The following is a 20,176-nucleotide window of genomic DNA, read 5'->3' on the forward strand; positions in this document are numbered from 1 at the left end:
TATCTGCACTGCCAACTGATCATATTTATAATGATAATTTAATGATAATATAATTTACACCATCTTTGTTTCTTATCAATACATATCTAAATGCACTGCGAACAGCAAAGTAGGAATTTCACTGTACAGGGAAACACATTTCTACACTGTGCGTGTGACAATTAACACTTTGAATCTTGAATCTTAATAATTTCCTCTTTTCTGTAAGCATATCTGTGTTTATATTCCTCTTTTTTTCTGTATAGTTGTTTTCTCAAAGACTGAAAAGTAGCATGACGTCACTTTGATCCTTACCTTTTAAAAATTGAACTAACATTAAAAAGTACTTCAGCTTACACTTTGGTTTCCACCTTCACATACAGTAAAAGCTAGGTGACAACAGAATACTAATTATATTAATCGCTTTCCAATCAATATTTTCCCAACATAGAAGTACAAGATCCAAATTGTGTAAATTTATTTTAAATAGAAAACTATTCCTTTTGAGACAAACACAAGGAACTCGTGCTTCTGATTCACTCCCTTTTTTGTTGTTTTTTTTTAAACTTAATTTACTGTAATGTTTATCAATATTCACATTTTACAAAATGCCATATCAGGTTATTCTTTCGGAATAAAAAACATTTTGTCTTTGTTAAAAATATAAGATATACAACAAATGATCCATGAACATTGACATTGATATATAAAAAATTACAAAAAACATTAAAGAAGATACCAAACAATTCTCTGCAAAATAAGACATGGAAATGTATAGACAACTTTCTTATTGTTTGATATAGATTATGTAACTTTAGTAAGCAAACTGCATAAAAAGTACCATAACTAAAATGATTTATAATGTAAAATATCCAAATTAGTGTTTTATTATATTTCGGGGTTTAATTGTGGCATAGGGATATTTAAATGGCTGATGTTCATTATTGGCAATATTGTATAATTTCCTATATCCAGAAACAGCATCTGTCACTGAGCATCAGAAAGACCTGGACATAGCACCAGACATTTGAAAGATATTAAATATTGCCAAGTTCACAAATTAGCAATAAAAATCTAAATCAAACTGATACATTATATTCAGTGACATTGCTGAAGAAACAGACATTTAAAGTATGCTTATGTCCAACTGTGAAAATATGTACAAACTGATCGTATATTTTACTAATGAAATACATATCAATTAAGTCTTCACATCATCCAACATTTAAGATGAGACCGAAATATCTTGGTTTGACTCTAATTTCAGTCCTACCTACACAGACAGGGACTCATCAGGAAGGAAGTGATTCAGGATCTGTTAAAAATCTGTTAAAAATACACTGATTTCTGAAAAGATGTTTCATCACTTAATCTGAATTACTTGAAACACAAGGGTCTGTTGTAATGACCTTGCAGCTCCGAACAGGAAATCATAATGATCTGGTTGACTTTGTGAAGTGACATCCTTAGGAGAGCAAGATTAGCACTTCTTGTTAAAACCATAGAAGATTAGTCACATGGCACCACTGTGTTTGATCATTTTTTCTGATTTATTAAAATTCAAACATTAAAAGCAATATACAATACAATATTGGGTAAATGTATTGGTAAAAACTATTCATTACAGCTATTTACCAACAAGATTAAGATGAACTGCCTTGTGAAGAGAGACAAATCATGCCTCAAATCATAGTCGCTGCTCATGAGAGTAAAATTAGTTTAAAAAGCGTACGTCTGACTGACTTTCAAAAGCATCACAAGAAAACAACAACCTGTATTTAAACGTAAATCTTACACTTTATGATACTGTTTAAAAAATCCATCAGCTTATATTCATCATGAAATATATGCTAGTGACGACAAATATTAAAACGTTTCATTTCTGGTTGGAAAAAGGACTTTTAACTTCAAATATGACATCACAGATGCCAGTGAAAGACCTTTATAATAACTGATACAAATCTAAATCTGTATACGTACAATCCCTTTCTCTCCTTCCACAGAAAAGTGCTCACAGCTTTTTTTTTTTTTTTTTGCATAAATTGATTTTAAGGCCATAGGCCCTCCCTGCTGGACGGGAGGAGGCACTGCAGCAGAGTTCCTGGTGAATTCAATCTCATTTCCAATTCAAATGCTGAAAGCAAATGCAGTGCTTGGTCCGAGTCAGGGAAGGCGGCCGGCTCTAACTCGGCATGCGTGTGTATGTATGTCACAGACAGAGTTCAACATTTGGTTTGATATCAGAGTGAGCTGAGCATCGTCTCATGTCCGCTTCATGTGTTGCAGCTCTCATCGTAGGAGGGAGGAGCTTCTGCAAAAGACACATTCATACATTCACTCAATGTCACGCACACAAACACAATCTGTAGGCACATCATTTCATCACCGGCATTTTCAATATTCCCGATGCTACTCCTGTTTTGTGCAGTGAGGTTCATGGTTGGTGAGGCAAGGACTCCTTTGGAGTCAGGTGTACAATTTTAAGAACTCAAGTGTATCAGCCTATTCAATTTGCAGCATGTATATCGACTATTGGTAATGTTTCATTATCTTTTCAGTATTCCTCCCTCTATCTCACTCACTCACACACATACATACATACACACACCGACACAAACACTGGAATATGTGTGGTCCGGAAAGAGTGTTTCTTTTATAGAGACAACAGACAGAGCAAATGTCCTATGAACCCCCCTAGTGTTCAAAACATTTCATACTCTTTCTAAAGAAATAAAGGTATACGACAGTATCCAACATAATTCCAATTATGAACCCCCATCGAACTTTTGTTTCTTAAATCTTTAAATTCTACTGGTTGTGTTAATTTTAATACAGGTTGTCCATCAAGACCAAAACAAGGAAAAGAAGATATTATATTTTATTTGTATCTGTCTCCCAAAAATTGTCTGTTACTTAGTTGTAAAAGCCCTCATTTTGTTTTATTTAACTAGTTTATTTTATTTTATGATGCGTATAGAAGGAGGACGGCAGCAACAAGCGCCTGCCAGCTCGAGTCGCCCACTTCAGGTGCAGCACAGTACTGTCTGCCTCACCTTCTAGCTTTTTCTGCAGGTTAATGTCCGATCGGAGAAAATGATCCTGTCACAAACTTACATGAAAGATGGCACACAGGTCGTAGAATGTCATAATGTATACAACAATATAACAAATCTTCCGATGAACATTATAGTGACAACATGCTGAGAAACACTGTCCTGAAGAGAAATCTTTACTTGACAAAAAGGTATAAAAATAATCATTGGAATCATACAGGAATGCCATTTATGACATAAATAAGTTGAAATATATAAATTCTTATTTTACCTCAGCATTATTATTATTTTTATTTTTTATGACCTGCCCTCCCTCACCACACATCACTGTGCTTTTCTGTGTTTTGAGTAAGATATCTATTAATTTGAATGATGTACACAGAACGGGGACACTTTTAGGTAAAGAAGTTATTCACTGAAAACTTTGGACTCACAACTCTTGACCTATCTTGTAGATCCCAGACCATAATATTAAATTAACATTGATAAAATAGCACTGATTTGCTCAAATTATTTCTTTGATCATCTTATTTATATCAAATTCTTATTCCAGTTCACATACTTTGCTCAAAATTCAAAGCATAGGTGTCAAACTCTGGCCCGCGGGCCAGATTTGGCCCGCACTTTAATTATATTTAGCCTGCAAAGCCATGCTAAATGACAATTACAGCTTGCCCGCCGGTATAGTCTACAGTACATGTATTGCTAATTCTATAAATCCCAGAATTTTCTGCTGGTGTTTTGGCACAAAAATCACAACAGGACTCATAAGCGCCCTCTCCTCTGTGTACAGTAGTCATAGCAACCTTGTGCTAATACTGGCACCCTGCTACTTAGGCAGAAAACAGGATTTTGCATGTGTGCAATATCAAGTTATATATTGTATAGTATTAAGCTATGCTTGTTTCATATTTAGTTTTTAAGCAAAACTTCTTTGGGTCCATCTGAAAAGGTTCATTGTTACATCTGGAGGAAATTTTTTTTCAAGAAATATCAATGTTGGCCTGCGACTTTGTCTCATTTTTGAATTTTGGCCCACTATGTATTTGAGTTTGACACCCCTGATTTTAAGAGTATGAAGCAACTCATTTTCACACATCAACTTTCTGGAATTCTAAAATGTCTCTTACAAGCTCAATATAATTAATCTCAAGTAAACTTTTTGTTGATCAAATGCAGTATTTAAACATTCAGCTCCCTGCATACACACGGGAAACCCCTTTCCCTTGATCGAAGGAACCATCTCTACCTGGGCCGAGTCCTTCATGTTAAATGTTACTGACCTTGGGGGAAGGAGGAGGTGTTGTAGTCTGGGGGCAGGATGAGAGGGGTCGGCATCGGGCAGGTGGGGTTGCCAGTGGGGTACGGTGCGGTGGGTGCCGGGGAGCACCCTTCTGCTCCGCCTTGCTGTTGGCCCTGAGGAAAAAAGAGGCCGGGGGCATAGCTGAAGGCATTAGGCGACACCAGCTGTGACTGCCGCTTGTTGGAGAAGCTGTCTGTTTCGTGGCCTCCACCCGCAGCCCCCTCGAGGAGCTCGGCCGGAGGAGCGCTGGGGGAACTGCCGAAGGACGTCCTTGCACGAGGTGCTGGGCGGGGAGCCGGTTTGGGGGCAGGGCGTGGGGGTAAGGTGGGGTTGGCAGCAGAGGCGTTAAGGGCCTGGACAGGCTCTGGTGTATCCTCAGCTGGCGTCGACAAAGCGGCGTCTACTTCCTTGGGTGGTTGCAGCTTCTTGTCCAGGGCGACGTTCCCAATGTGGACGGGGAGTGTCAGCATGACTTCCGGAGACTTCAGGCAGATCTAGTGCATCAGGAGACGATAGCGTCAGTCTCGTTGACACTGGTTTAAAAAGTCAGTTACCAGGTTAAAGGTGATACACTGTCATGCATTTATGTCAAATGTTTTTTTCTCCTTACATTATGCATTTCATAGGTTTAATTGGACTTTGTGTTTACAATTAGCATGGTGTTAGTTTATTTATTTTCATTGTGCCCACACAAGTCGAAATTTTTGTTTATTTAAGGTCAAAGTTATTTCTCTGAAACCAAAAATATTTTTTTATTCCTAAAGTGGTTGTAATCACTACCGTCAGGTCCATATCCATTATAATGTGTTTGTTGCCTCGATTTAATCTTAAAAAGTGACTTTTTAGCAGACTTCTGTATTTCTGCATCTTAGCCCTTCTTGAAGAGGCAGGAGGTTGCTTTCTGCTGTCATGTCAGAATTTTTATTTCATATATAAGATTCTTATACATGAAATAAAAATTCTGACATGACACACACAGGGAAATGTTATTCTTATAATAAGAATAACATTTCCCTGTATGTGTCGAATGTGAGGTTCCAAACAACTGTGTTTATGGTATTAGAGTAGTATGGAGCTGTAGATCTACTGAAGAGACGACTCATGTATATATACACTGCTCAAAAAAATAAAGGGAACACTTAAAAAACACATCCTAGATCTAAATGAATGAAATATTCTTATGAAATACTTTGCTCTTTACACAGTTGAATGTGCTGACAACAAAATCACACAAAAATGATCGATGGAAATCAATTGTATCAACCCATGGAGGTCTGATTAGGAATCACACTCAAAATTAAAGCGTAAAAACAAACTCCAGGCTGATCCAACTTTGATGTAATGTCCTTAAAACAAGTCAAAATGAATCTGTGTTGCTTCCCGAGTGGCCACTATGATTTCACAGAAGTGTGATTGACTTGGAGTTACATTGTGTTGTTCAAGTGTTCCCTTTATTTTTTTGAGCAGTATAGATATGATTTGGAAAAAGTCTGTTTATAAAATTAGCACATTTTGGTTCTAAAAGACTATGCCCTTCCATGTTCTAACAAAGCAAGGTCATAATTCCGTCTTCCTTGCCTTCAGCTATCCACACCACAGACACCAGTGGACAGAAACCACTAAGAAAAGAAATGTTCTTACTTTGACATAATATTCAATCTTGATGAGTTCACAGCCAGCCAATGAGGACTGGGGAAGAGGAGGGACGATGATCTGTTCCTTCCACTCCACCTCCTTGCCAGCCTTCACGGCACCGCCCTCCACCTCCGCTATTGTCCTCACATCGAGGGTGGGTCGTTTGGTGTCGTAGGTCACTTTCTAGAACACACAGGCATGACTCATTGCATGATGATTTTAAAAGCACCTGGTGCAAACAGTGTAAGAAGGGTTTCCATCAGCTATGGGCGCACTAGAGTTGTGGCTGGATATGGGAAAAATCCATCTTATCCTCATGTTGGCAATGATTCCTAGATTCTCTTTTACTCTTTTGGCCGGTGGCAAATCACTGCAGACACAACTAGCCAACAAAGAAGTAAAAAAAAAAATGCTTGAAATCAAAATATAACTATATAATAGAAATAAAAGTCTCAAGATGCTTTATTTTATTACTGCTTGATAAGCCCCATCTTAGAAAAGCTATCAGACAAAAAGCTGAAAAATCTGCTTTGACCCCTTTCAAGCAGATTATAATAGCTTTTCTTTTTAATTAGTGTTATTTTTCTCAAGTGACATGGTAGCTGAAAATGAAGTTGCCCCTTTACAATTTGATATTGATATTTTTAGGTGATGAGCGTAAAAAAAAAAGAGCTAAAGATATCTTGTAGTAAAATGTGCAAACATATGTAATAAACATCATGCATGTGCATGACTTGTGTGTTGTGTAAAGATTATTTAGTGGTGTACAAAAAAAAGCCTTGTCATCGTAAAGCCAACACCCCCCACCAAAAAAAAAAAAAAAAAAAAAAAAAGGTGAATTATATTTTTACTGACATTTGCAGGACATTTGTCCAGACAAATTTATCACTATGTGGATTTTGGCGATGACAATTTCTGCCTTCCCAAAACACATGGTAGACTAGTTTTATCAAAAACAGTGGACATGCTGTGGCGATGTTACCTGGATGAGGCTGCCTGAGATGTTTCCTGTGGTCTTCCCAGACTGGTTGTGGACATTGGCCATCACCTGGATGATCTGGCCAGGTGTGTAACCCTTCATGTCGATCTGAGCCTTCAGCGCAACTGTTCCAGTTTTCACCAGCATGTAGGTGAACTGCTTGGTGATCGCGGAGTCAGACGTCCCCTGCATTTCAAAAGGGCAGAATTAGAACATCTGGCACTTAGACATGTTTATATGAGAAAAAAGAAAAAAAAAAAAACAAATCAACAAGAAAAGCCACAGACCAGTCTATTGACTATTGATTCCTACACTAGGCATCTCGTATGATCCTAAAAGATCCATGTGCATTTGTGCCTGTCCTTGTTCCTTGTCAAACCTCATACCCGTCTCTATCACACTCTTGCTTTCAATCTCTCTGCCCTCTCTTCTTTACCGTAACTGGTTGAGGCCAGTCCAAGTCTTCTGCCCGGTAAAAGGTAGTAAAAGGTATTGTTTCCTTGTCTCTGTCGCCAATTGCTTGCTCATGGGGGAATGATGGGTTTCTGTTCATAATCTTAAGAGGATCCCCGGTTAGATGTTATTGTCCAATCTGATCATTATTTGTACTAGCAACATAAAAACAATAACACAATCTCTCAACATCTTAGTTTGTATAAAATTTAAGAAAAAAAAGTTTTAACTCTTAAGTCGTCATTGTTGTTTACGTCGAAATGCTGTCTTGATAGTGACGTCATGAGGTTGAACTGTTCGGTCCCGTCCATTTTACCGTGTGGCGCAAAAATATGTCATCTTTGCAACCCTTCCCAATGAATCTGAGAATGAAATGAAAACTGCTTCAAAATGAAGACGGACAAAGACACAAAGAGGGAAGAGTCGGCAATGTCGCTGGTGTGCATATGGCGTTGCTATGCTGTGTTGTAGACTGATGGACCGTTGTGCTAACTGACCAAGTGACTTGGCATCAGCTTGATCCGTGATCAAGCTGATGCCCGGTCTTTCATCATCAGATGCTAATTCTGCAGTAGCTGGTCGTTGACATCCTCGCAGGAGAAAATCCAGAGTCTCCTGCCCGTGGTGTTTCTGCCTGTGGTGCTTCCCTCGTTTCCCGGGGATCACTTGTATGCTTGTGAAAGAAATTTTTGGGCACGGTGTTTGGCTTTGCTGTCCGTTTAAAACTAGCAGCACCTGTGACTGCTTTAAGCAGCTTAGGTCGGCTAAATGCATCAAAAGCATCCAGAAAAAAGCGTCCACAGGCAATTTCCCACTCCTTTCTTCTCTTCTTGTCCCTTGGAAAGCTGTGTAGACCATCATCAGTTCCTTTGTTTCTCATGAACAACCCAAGCAGCACAAAGTGGCAATATTACCCCATATACCGTACCAAAAAATGTTAACGCTAGCAGAAAGCCATAGTTAACATTAGAAACCTGCACACTTCATCAACCCAGTATGCATTTTGCAAAAAAAGTGGCTTCGCCCCTGGTTCAAAATGTGTAATACATTGCGATTTTGTGGAGCCTTGAGCTCCCTTCGCAACTGCGAGGGAGTCTGTTCACCAAAAGGTACAAAGCAGCCCAAGGCCAAACACTGACACACAGAGGTCACGGCTCACCCATATGTCCGGCACTTCATTCAGGTTGAAGATACGGAGCAGGAAGAAAGGTTTCTCTGTGTTATAATCTTTGGCAAATCTGGGCGTATCGATGAAGGCTCTCACTCGGTACACAATCCGACCGTAGCTGCCCTCAAAAGAAGTCGGAGCTGTAGCTGTGGGGAAAAAATTATATGTATATGTTTATTACATTTAAAACATGTTATAGTTCTTAAATGGTTTTTATTTCACTATTCAGGAATTTCATGTAAGTAGGGGTCAAATTACAAATGAAGATTCAGACCAGCACACAAACCAGTTGGGTCGGTTTCCAATTTCAGAGGTGTTTACCTAAGAAACAGAATAAAGTGGCCTAACAATGGGAAAATGCTACAAAAGGGGGGCTTGTGCTGAAAACGTGTCAGCGGTGAGGAGACCGGGGCCAAGTGTTCTCAAAAACCGACGAGACAGAAAGAAGGTATTGTCTCGAAATCTCATTATCCTGAGAGTCTTTTGCTTTGGAGATGATCCTCTTGCAAGAATTTTAGAGGATACGGTCACACTTGGGGGAAAATGTGAGACCACAAAAACACACAGGTAGATCGGACGGGGAGGGGGGGGTGTCAATAAAAGATTTTAGTCATTTTTTAGAACTATCATAAACTACTATAGTTTAATGTAATTTTAAACCAGAAGCCCATGCAAAATTTAGCAGATACAGAGGCTTAAATGTAAGTTTTCGGGGGAATTAGAAAATAAGAATAAATCTATCCATTTGGATTTTAATCATGACCAATAAAGCTGTGAGGGTAACCTTGTTCCACTTGGTTTAAAAAAAAAAAAAAACAACTAAAGAACAAAACACTATGTTGCAGTGTTGCAGAGATATACAACATTGTCCAAAGCCCAGTAAAGACATCCAGCTAGTTGAGCTCGCTCTTATCCATGAACATTTTTGTCAATATTGTCTGATATTGTAAGATATTGTCAATATCTTGGGGACATATGGGGTTGAAAATCTTGGCAAACTATTCAAAAATTAGGCGGCGGGATGATGGGATATTACTAAATTGAGACAAAGAATGTGTCGAGCTTTACTGAGCCATGGAGACCATATTCGTGTTGGATGTTAACTTCAAAAAGGAAACAGCTTTGTGCAGAAAGCAGGAACTCCTTACTCAAGAGAATAAACTAATGGTTATCAAAAGCTCTAAAAAAGAAGTTCCAACTGCTGTCGGAAAAGTACGAGGCCATAATTCCTGGCACCATGTATTGTTGTTGTCCAGGATTTCAAATATCATCCTTTGCAACTTTGAGACCCGAAAAGCAATCCCACATAAGGTGCTGTGTTTGGGGGAAGCAGAGACAAATGTTGGTTAATGGTAATATGAGTGATGTACAATGCGTGCACAATTATTACGCAAGTTGTATTTTTGAGGATTCACTATGTTATTGAACAACTCCAGTGCTCTTGGTCAATCCAAAATGTTAAACCCTCAAACCTGAACATATAAGTTGTAAAAATGAAGATGGCTGGCTTTCTTAAGAGAATATGTATATGTACACCATTATTAGGCAACTATTAGTGTGCAGAATTATTAGGCATCTAAATGAAAAACAAATCTTTTCCCATCTCACTTGTTTATTTGCCCCTGTTAGAATAATAAACAAACTTAAAATTTACAAATAAACATTTTTGAAATTTAAAAAAAAAATTAAAAAAAAAAAAAATCAGTGACTAATATGGCCACCCTTTTTTCGATGACAGTCGCAAGCCTTCCATTCACGGAGTCGGTTTCTTGATCTGGTCAGAATAAACTTTTTGTCCAGCCGCAACCGCAGCCTTCCAGACACTGTAAATTTCCTGCTTAAGAAGGCCCCAAAAGGTCTAAATGGGGTTTAAGTCAGGTGGAAAAAGGGGTCCATGTCATTAGTTTTTCATCTTTAAGGCCTTCACTGGCCAGCCATGCAGTGGAGTACTTTGATGCATGTGATGGAGCGTTGTCTTGGATAAAAATCAAAGTCTTCTCAAAAGATGCAGACTTTTTCCTTTAACACTGCTTGAAGAAAGTGTCTTCCAAAAATTGGCAGTAGGTCTGAGAGTTCATCTTGAGTCAATTTTTAACCCGAAAAGGTCCAACTAGCTCGTCTTTGATAATACCTGCTCATACAAGTACCCCACCTCCACCTTGTTGGCGTCTGAGTCGAAGTGGAGCTCTGCGTCATACTGATCCAACCACAGGCCCTGCTCCGTCACTCATCTTATAAGTCCACAAAACCTTTGAAAAAACCTGTCTTCAGATATTTCTTGGCCCATTCTTGATGTTTCAACTCATGTGTCTTATTCAGAGGTGGTCGGGTTTCAGCCTTTCTTACCTCGGCTATGTCTCTGAGAACTGAACATGCACACTCGTACTTCTTGAATATGGCAGCACAAGAGGATAATGGGTACCTGGTAGCTTCAGGTTTGATTCTTCTCAAGTCTTTGGCGGTTAATTTACGTATTTTCTTCTTGACACGTTTCTTGCAACCCTGTTGACTGTTTGCAACAAAACGTTTGATGGTCCAATGAACACGCTCCAATATCTTAGATATTTCAAGAGCGCTGCATTCCTCTGAATGCCTATTTTACAAACTTTGACTTTTCAGAGTCAATCAAATCTCTTTTTTTACTGGAGTTGCCAGATTAAACTATCTGACCGCTGTCTTGCTGTGTGACAATATCTTTTACACCCAAACAAGCCTATCGTCTTTTAATAATATATGTTTCAGGTAGGAGATGTGTTTTGTGGGACGTGAGGGTCCAACATTTGTAGGATATTCTGGAGACGACAGGAGTTACGCCTTTAGGTCGCCATCATAAATGTGAATATGCGTGATTTCATGAGTCTTCGGTGCAGACGGAGAAAACATCTCCACTGGCAATGCAACTCTTTGGATGCCATCCTTAATAGATCATCACAGGAGAAGAGCAATAAGATGGAAGGTCATCATCAAGTGAGACAAGGGGTCTTTTAATTGATAAATTTGAAAAATGTCATACCAAGTCTCCATCAAATAATTTTTGTTTGGTGGGAGTAGTGCGAATGGAGGAGTTAGAAGGCTCTTGCCCCCTTCTTACTCATGTATGGAGCCGACCTGGCTCCACTGCTGATGTCTTCAAAAACATTTGCCTTCCCTTGCAACAACAACGACTTACAAGATCTTGAAGAAAAAAATAATTTCATGAAAAAAAATGCAATCTGGGAGGGGTTTGAACTGGATTTTAGGTTTCAATAGCCCCTTAGTGCAATAAATTGAAGATACTTCTAGGGTCAAATGCTCTCTTATATAACAATTAAAAGTGTGTTGATAAATTTGGAAATCAGGTGATGGAAAATGGTACACAGTTCGAGGATAATCACACATGGTGGGAAAAATTGGGGTTCCCCTCGCTGAGAGGCAGGGGTGAGGGGTAAACGGAGACGTGAACGAACATGCCTTTCCCACGAGAGCGCTACACACACGCAGGAAAGAATGTTCACGGTAGGAATGGTGTTCATGACATAATCACCTATCTTACCTGGTATGAGGAACTTGAAGGGAAAAGCATGCTGTCCTTGTTTTATGGTCCCTGCATGGACAAATCATAGGCATTAGGCTAGAGAACATGGAAAAAGTCACGCCTTCACCTGATTTCCACGCTGCTTGTAACTATTAGCACATTACTTTGTTTTCATTTTACGAACAAGCAGCTTTTGTTTATTTGCACAGAGATTAAATAGTCAGATGAAAGTAATTGCTGTTGTGTGAAATTCACAATTAAACACTCTTTGCTGTGCGCAGTTTTGTGGAGTAACACAGGATATGATGGAGGGATTAAGACTGATAATACTTTTAATCCATTGTACTGCCCAGCCCTTAAATTATATTAGTCCTGGGAAACAGAGGCTCAAAGAGGAAGCTGAATGACAGAAAAATATGAGGCCAATTGTGAATGTGGGCGTTTGCAAGTTGAGAGTCAAGAAAAAAAATAAACCTTTCATGGAAATATATTTTCCTAGCTTGTTTTCAGGCAACTTCAATTTAACTCTCAGATAACAGTGAAGCAAAATTGAGACTATTTCAAAGAAAAGTGAGAAAACAATTTACACTTCTATGGTAATTTGCAATAGTTTCTTATCTATTTTCAGTAAAATAAAATAAAAAAATTAAAAAGTCAAGTGAAAACAATTTAGTTTCAAATTTCTGGAATCGTTGAAACTCAAGATAAGATAAACTTTATTGATCCCCATAGGGGAAATTCCTTTGTCACAGCGGCGCAACAGTTATAGTGTCAAAAAATAAAGAAGCAAAATAAATATAAATATGAATAGAGAGACAGAAGACAGAAGATAGTAAGTAGGTGGATAGAATCCACAACAACAACAACAACTTCAGGGATAATAATGGACAACATAAAGGAGCAATAAGGGTGAAAAATACACAACCAGAACTACATAACAATATAAATAAAAACCTCTTTGACTGCCAAAATCTTTGACCCAACACAAACACCTTTTTTGTTGCAACTTGTCTATTTTGGGGATCAAGCTCACTGTAAATGTCAATAATTAACCGCTTTGATTTGAGAAAGGAGGAAAAAAACAGCCTGGGGCTAATTCTTCACATTTAATGTCATGCAATTGAACGCTTACATGTAATTAAATTGTAAAAATCTGAAAAGTGTTGTCATAGGGTGTGTGCTACACCTGTTGGAAAAATTGCAATAAACAACTTATATTTTCTTTGGAGCAGAGAATTTCCGCTGCCTTGTCAAAGAGAATTTGATCCTGAATGCTCAAATGGACCCCGTATTAGTAAAAAATGTCAGGAAATCTGACCGAAAGCTGTCATGCTACAATTTTTCATTGCACACAACTCTCTTCCTGACACTGTTTTGGTTAAAAAAAAAAATGTTTCCATTGTCAGACAAAGGTTTGCTTTGAAAACAACTGGTGGTCCCTCTCTTGTGGTGACCTATTTACGTCAGGTGACAACACCCATCCTAGTGACATCATCTGTCAACATGGGATATTAGCATTCCCACCAGCCATCACAAAAGGGAGGATTTCATCCAGAGAAAAGTGAGTGAAAGATATTCCATTGTTTTAATCATTGTTGGACTTCTGTGATATACGGCGATGCATATCCCCCTTGACAGATTTCTTTGTGTATAGTTTTACAGAAAACTATATGAATAAAACAAATCATCCTTAAAACGTGTCATATCTCCTTTAAAAAAGAAGATTTTTACTTGAAGCGATGGTGGAGATTTAGCATAATTCATATCAAGCCTCTTTTGACATAGAAGACTAAAATATATTTCAACATTTTGCATAAGAATGCAAAAATGAGTGGGAGTTTTATCCTTTTTATTTAAAGGATCGAACTATGACTGATGTAACCATGTTTACTTGACTAGAAAACATTTTTAGTCAATCTGTTGTGAGAGGAGGAAATAAAAACAGTCAGCCAGATTCTGACGAAAAATAAAAGAATGTGTAGTAACACAGTAACACACCTTTGTCTGCGACGGAAATGGTGCTGTTGAAGTACTGCTCCTCCGCCATCCACGATGTGTCGTTCACCTTACTCGTGACGCCACAGAAGCCATTACAGTTCACCTTGATAGCTGCAGACCAGAGGACATACACAGTTTCTATGAGATAGTCATCATTGCACACTTTAACCGCATCTGTGCTGTGTTTTGTGCAAGTGGAGCACAGTCATGCAGTTAAAACAAACTCTCCCGTAGAAAGAGAAGTGGAAGTGTCGGTTTTTTTTTCCTAACAGGAGGTTATATAAGCATTCATGCATGGTTAAAACTTATGGTCCGTGTTTGAAAATAAAAAAAAATCTAAATAGCATACCTCTCCACATTTGCAGGTCAGAACCCCTTAAATGGCTAGAAGTAATATCAAAGTAAGCACTTTAACATGATTAGTTTAGTGCATCCACGTGAGCTGAATTCGCTCATCGGACATTAATGAGATAAAAGAGTAATGATTCTGTTCTGATTTTGTGTATTTTTTGTATTCTCCTGTTTTTGTCTTTAATATCAGAGTAAACCAGAATGATTTATTTTATTTTACTTCCAGGTTAAGAGAGAGAGACTGACAGGATATACCAGAAGAGGAATGTAAACTGACGGGAGGCTCGTTCAAATAGAAACTCCAACACACCAAACCTGCTCTGCAATTGCACCAGGCAATAACACACCCTGTTTATTTGATACAAGTAAACTGGTCACATTAAACCCTGTTGATCAAATCTCTATATGCAAATCAGCACCTACAACTTTTTCCACTGCAAACCCATTATTATTAGAAAAGAATCGCACAAGATAAAGGGGAGGTTACGTGACACATGATGGAAAACAGGAATGGTTAAATTATGTGTGTCAAACAGATTTGTTCCAGCTCTGCACGATGTATACGTATATGAAACATCTATTGACTTTGTTTTTTTAATTTCAAACATTGTGGTATATTGCTTAAATATCAGACAACAGTGTAAAGCTTAGTAATAAAGACCAAAAAACATGAAAAAAAGAAAATGAAGAGAAATACCAATACAGTATCACCACAGAACTATCTTACATTAACCTTTAGGATTATTGGAAAAAAAAAACTGCAATAAATGGATAAATAAATAAATAACTGAGAATTTATCAAAAAAAAAAACTACTTAAAGAATTTTCATTTAAATATATATACACACACATATACATATATATATATATATATATATCATTTATTTATCTAATATATATATATATATATATATATATATATATATATTAAATAAATAAATGATGTGTCCTTTGAAAAATGTGGGTTAAGTTACATATAAATCAGCATTACATGACCAAAAAATGAACTTGAAATTACTTAAAATAGAAATAGAAATGACTGTTTGCAATTGTAAAATAATTAAACAAATAAATCTTAAAGTCTTTCTTTAACGCCGGTTAATAAATGAACCCGGTTATGTAGTCCACTATGTACCCATGGAGTTTGACTTAGTCAACTTCTATTACAATACATACTAATATTTACCGACATTATGAGCTCTTACAGATATTATATGTTTACATTGGCACCTTTCAAAGGGTAATTTTTAGTGGAGAATAGGTGAAGATGTTGTCGTCAATATAAATGTGTGGGCCACAAAAAAAATAAGGAGGTGTTGTGATATTGATTGAATTGACCCCAGTTGTGATGGCTTGATAACTGGCTCAAAGCGTCTTGGTTTGATCCATGAGTTAATAGAGCTGAATTTTTTTTTTAGGTTACAGATGATTTGGACACAAAAGGTACAAGAACACATAGTGCATTGTTGCAGATGGAGCCACGTAGACGCAAAGCAGTGTGGGTGGCCATGCCGAACCCGTCCACAACCGAAAGTGGCAACAACGGGCAAGTAAGCATCAGAAGTGAGCCCCAGGTAGATCCAGGGTGTTTTCTTTCTACATCACGTCGGTGCTATGTGCATCGCTTTCTTTGAGGAAAAAACGGCACTTGGATGTCCAGTGGGAAGTTGGCTAAGGCTCAAAATATGTTATGATCAAAGAAACCCATAAGCTGATTTTTTTTAATGTAATTTTAATCATTGAAAACATTTTGGCTCTTTTTAAAAGAGGTCCTATTTTGGAGTGAGGAGGATGGATAGGATTGGCAATGAATCCATCAGAGGGGACAGCACATGTTTGATATTCTGATAAAGAGATTAAATCAGACTGAGATGGTTTGGACATGTGCAGAGGTGGGATAGTGAATTTATTGGTAGAAGGATGCTGAGGTTGGAACTACCAGGCTGGAGGCTGAGAGGAATATCAAAGAGATTTATGGATGAAGTGAAAGAGGACATGAGGTTAGTTTGTGTGAGAGAAGAGGACAGAGAGAATAGGATTAGATGGAAGGAGATGATTGACTGTGGCAAGCCCTGAAGGAAGCAGCTGGACGGAAAGAAGAAGAGACTATATTGTAAATCCTACCATTTCTTATCAATATAATGTCCTCATGTCCTTACGCTACATCCTCATGTTTACACTGCGATTTCTACTGTTTGTTTGCTTATACACATTGAGTCACAGCAAAGATGAATTTCCAAAGCTACGCTGCACGAGACAACAAGTTTCCCATCTCCATTACTTCTTCAAATAACAGTAAACTGAATAATAATGGACGCCTGGTCAAAAGGGTGTGGTGATTTCTGCTATCATGCCCAACTTGTGTCCGTTTGTCAGTACGTAAGGATCTTTTTCTGCGCTCCCTGTCTGACAAAGTCGATCCATCTCAGTAACGTTCCAGGGCTCACATCTGTTTGCCTCGCTTTCTCGAAACCAGGGTGTGGTGCTATCTACACGGACTGAGTCAGAGTTGCCCAGCGGACAGATAAAGAGTTATCCTAGCTGGGGTCCAGTATGGGGAGGGTATTAATATCGCTGTCCCTTGAATGCGCACAGAAGATGACTCCTGTCTGCCTCTTTCAGCCCTTGGGACAGAAGAGGCCTATTCAACCAGCAGCCGTCCAGTGTGCCCATCTGTCTTCCGCCAATAACATTGAACAATCCTTTTGCAAAACGCTGCCAATTCCTATTGGGTTTCCTGTTCTGAGTTGGAAATGAATAAGCTATGTGGATCTGTCATCTCACGTCTCACGGTCCGGAGCCTCAGAAGCTGGATGATTGTTCAGCCCGTCCAGATAACCATGAGACCCCGATCGCTTGGCAACTGCTGCCAATGTTGCGCTGAGACAGAGACCAGCTTGTCAAATTTCCTACATGCCGCTACAGTAAAAAACCAAATCTGTACCCTCACCACCAAGTTCAGTAGGGCGATGCCTCTGAGCTGAGTGATGTGCCAGGTATCTTTCTATTTTGGGACTAAGATTGCTAAAGAGCAGCACTGTTGTTTATAGCGTTTCTTAGGCAACTCCTGTCAGGTTCCACGGCTGCCTTTAACAGCATGGAGCGGTTCTGATATAGAGCACCAGAACAGGTGGTCGGTGGCAATCCTTGAGCTCATTCTCCCCCGCTTTCCGATCTCCGGTTACATGTACGGGACGATATCTATCTATTGATTTGTTTTACAACTCCACCCCCCACCCACCAACACAATAATGATAGACAGAGAGATGGATAGTTTTGGTTGTTTTTTTTAAATCATAAGAAAACACCAAGATCAAACTGGGAAGCAGCAGCCATCACTAAACAAACATTACTTTTAAGAGAATATCTCAAATAAATCTTTTGGGTTCCAGTTGCTGTCAAAACAAATAACTTAAAGGTGGAAGCATGTGTGTGTCTGTGTGTGTGTGTAACTATAAACAGAACGATCCCTGAGGAGAAGTTGTAACCAGCAACAGACCAATGGACGCATGGAACGCCCAAGATTCGTAGAAAGGTGGAAAAAAGGGGATACTTCTGATCAGGTAAATGTGTCACTACATTGAATCCCCCCACCTCCTAAAAAAAACTTTCAAAAAATAGCGATCCATATTGTTTGACATTAAACCTTACATAAAAATCCTGCCTTAAACTTGTTTGCCACAAGTAAACAGCAATAACATTTACCTTCCGTGAGGAGGGATCTATTACATCCAATTTTTTTGAAATACAGAATTAAATCTTTCCACTTTAAACAGCAATAACCCGACGAGCGGGTTTAATCGATAAGTTTCAGTCTGCGCTTTGGTTTCTTACTTCCTGGTTCGGTGGCGGATCGCCGAACAGGTGAGACTCCTACCTTTACAGGTGAGCGTCCCGGTCGCCGTGACGGTCACGGTGCCGGTGATCGAATCCCCCGGGCTGTAAATCACTTTATTCTTGTCGAAAGCGATCTGGAACTCCTGCACTTTCCCCATGTTTGACACCAGAACCGGTGAGAAGGCACGATTGAAGACCCCCGGCTCCTCAGGGCGAAGTGGTTTACCTCTGTTAGCCCCGCCCCTTCTGCTGACGTCATGGAGCGCTCCAAGGTGATGGACAGGAAGGGGGAAGGTCACGTGATCCACTGGCTGAGCAGGTTTATGTAATCGAGCATTGTTTTGGTGCGCTTGAATTCTCATCGGTTTACACGTAAAGTTTTAAGTAAAAAAATAATACCAAACCAATTTTACAAATCGAAAATGCCCATTTAAATCAATGTGAAGTCGTGATCTATAATGATCTGGGTGGAGAGCAAAGAAAACACGTGCAGAGTGTGAAATAGTGTGTATTTATATATATATATTGAGACAGAGAGACTTTTAAAACTGAAGACAGATAAGGAAGACTTAATTATCAATGCTTTTCTTCAGAAGGAGCAACATGGACTTAATTTATAAGTAAAGATAAGAGATAGTAACCATATTTTTAAATGTGCTTTTTTTCTATGCTACAGTTTCTATATGTAAAGAATCCTGATAGGATATTTTAAACAAAACACATTAACTGCTGCCAATAAAGTAGTGAATAAGCGACTCAGAAGGCTTCATATGTTTGTAAATCTGACTGTGACGACGTCAGTGCCTCACCAGCCATGAACCTCACCGCATGTCACTGACACATATATATAATATATATAGTGATGAAACATTGATAAACAAGTGGTGACTACACTAAGAAAGCGTAAAAAGAATTCTGTTTAACTGCCATGTATTTCTGATGCTCACATTGAAAAAAAAAGAGAAAATTGTACATACATCCAGCTTTTTAGGCCAACTCATGGTTACCATAATTCTGCAACCTAGGTTTGTCTCTTGTGGAATACTTGGATGGCAAAAATATATATATATTTTAAGAAGTATGTAGTGGTTTAATTTGCTTGTCACTGAAATCAATTGGCCCCTGGATGGCATTAACTCCAACCCTCTCTCACAAAACTACCGGTGCTGCGTCAGGAGCTCCGTACTCTCACAAGGTAATATAAGTGGGCCGAGGAAGATGGGAAACCACCACTCACAGAGCTCTGTCTTATGGCCAGGAAGAAGCTCATGACACTCAGGAGAGCAGTGCCACAGGAGACAGGGCTGGGAGAGAACAAGGAAACGTGTTGCATTTGTGGCTAACCCTTTCCTTTTTACCAGGGAGCTGTTCATGTGCAACGGATATCTCTCTTGCTCCAAGGAAGAGGTAGATCAATTTCTCCATGCCGCACTGCAAGGCCCAATGAGAGATCATCAGCTGGAACATCAGACAGTCCTTCTGGAACACCTGATCCCAAAAGTTGAGTTTGACTTGAGGGAGCCGAGCCTGAAGGAGATCCAAGATGTGGTGAAAGCAGTCAGAACTAGCTCAGCCCCTTGACCAAGCAGAGTCTCATATAAGGTTTAGAGCGCTACCCGGTCTTGCTCCAACTTCTCTGACAACTCCTGAAGCCAATGTGGTGCCAAGCAATGAAGATATGCTGAAGGGGACTGGATTCCCAAGGAAAAGAAATCCACAAACCTTGAGTGGTTCGGATCCATCTCATTGCTTAGCGTTGAAGGCAAGATTTTGTTCAGCACTGTATCTAGACATCTGACAGACTTCTTGTTAAAGAACAAGTACATAAATACCTCAGTGCAGAAAGGTGGGGTTCGGGGGATACCAGGATGTCTGGAGCACACAGGGGCAGTCACTGAGCTGATCA

General features: G+C 39.0%; 1 protein-coding gene across 1 annotated transcript; it reads right to left on the reverse strand.

The window, feature by feature from the left end:
* Positions 1-1,494: 1,494 nt before the first annotated feature.
* On the reverse strand, positions 1,495-18,501 carry arrdc1a (arrestin domain containing 1a). Its single transcript, XM_086169690.1, has 8 exons — positions 18,311-18,501; positions 14,083-14,193; positions 12,103-12,153; positions 8,562-8,716; positions 6,953-7,135; positions 5,977-6,153; positions 4,316-4,829; positions 1,495-2,290 (listed from the first exon to the last, which is right to left on the reverse strand). Exons 1-8 carry the CDS (start codon positions 18,426-18,428, stop codon positions 2,253-2,255), a joined length of 1,347 nt encoding a protein of 448 aa, XP_086025816.1. The 5' UTR covers positions 18,429-18,501; the 3' UTR covers positions 1,495-2,252.
* Positions 18,502-20,176: the final 1,675 nt, after the last annotated feature.

The sequence above is a fragment of the Fistularia commersonii genome, chromosome 22 (genome assembly GCF_037954325.1).
Source record: "Fistularia commersonii isolate RoL2024-O1a breed Wild chromosome 22, RoL_Fcom_v1.0, whole genome shotgun sequence".
Classification (NCBI taxonomy): Eukaryota; Metazoa; Chordata; class Actinopteri; order Syngnathiformes; family Fistulariidae; genus Fistularia; species Fistularia commersonii.

Bases quoted from the DNA above. Each gene is read 5' to 3' on its own strand.
- arrdc1a (XM_086169690.1), bottom strand. From the start codon at position 18,428: ATGGGGAAAGTGCAGGAGTTCCAGATCGCTTTCGACAAGAATAAAGTG. The intron at 14,194-18,310 runs GTAGGAGTCTCA...TCTGGTCTGCAG, and splicing joins CGGGACGCTCACCTGTAAAG to CTATCAAGGTGAACTGTAAT. The intron at 8,717-12,102 runs GTAAGATAGGTG...TTTTCCCCACAG, and splicing joins CTTCAAGTTCCTCATACCAG to CTACAGCTCCGACTTCTTTT.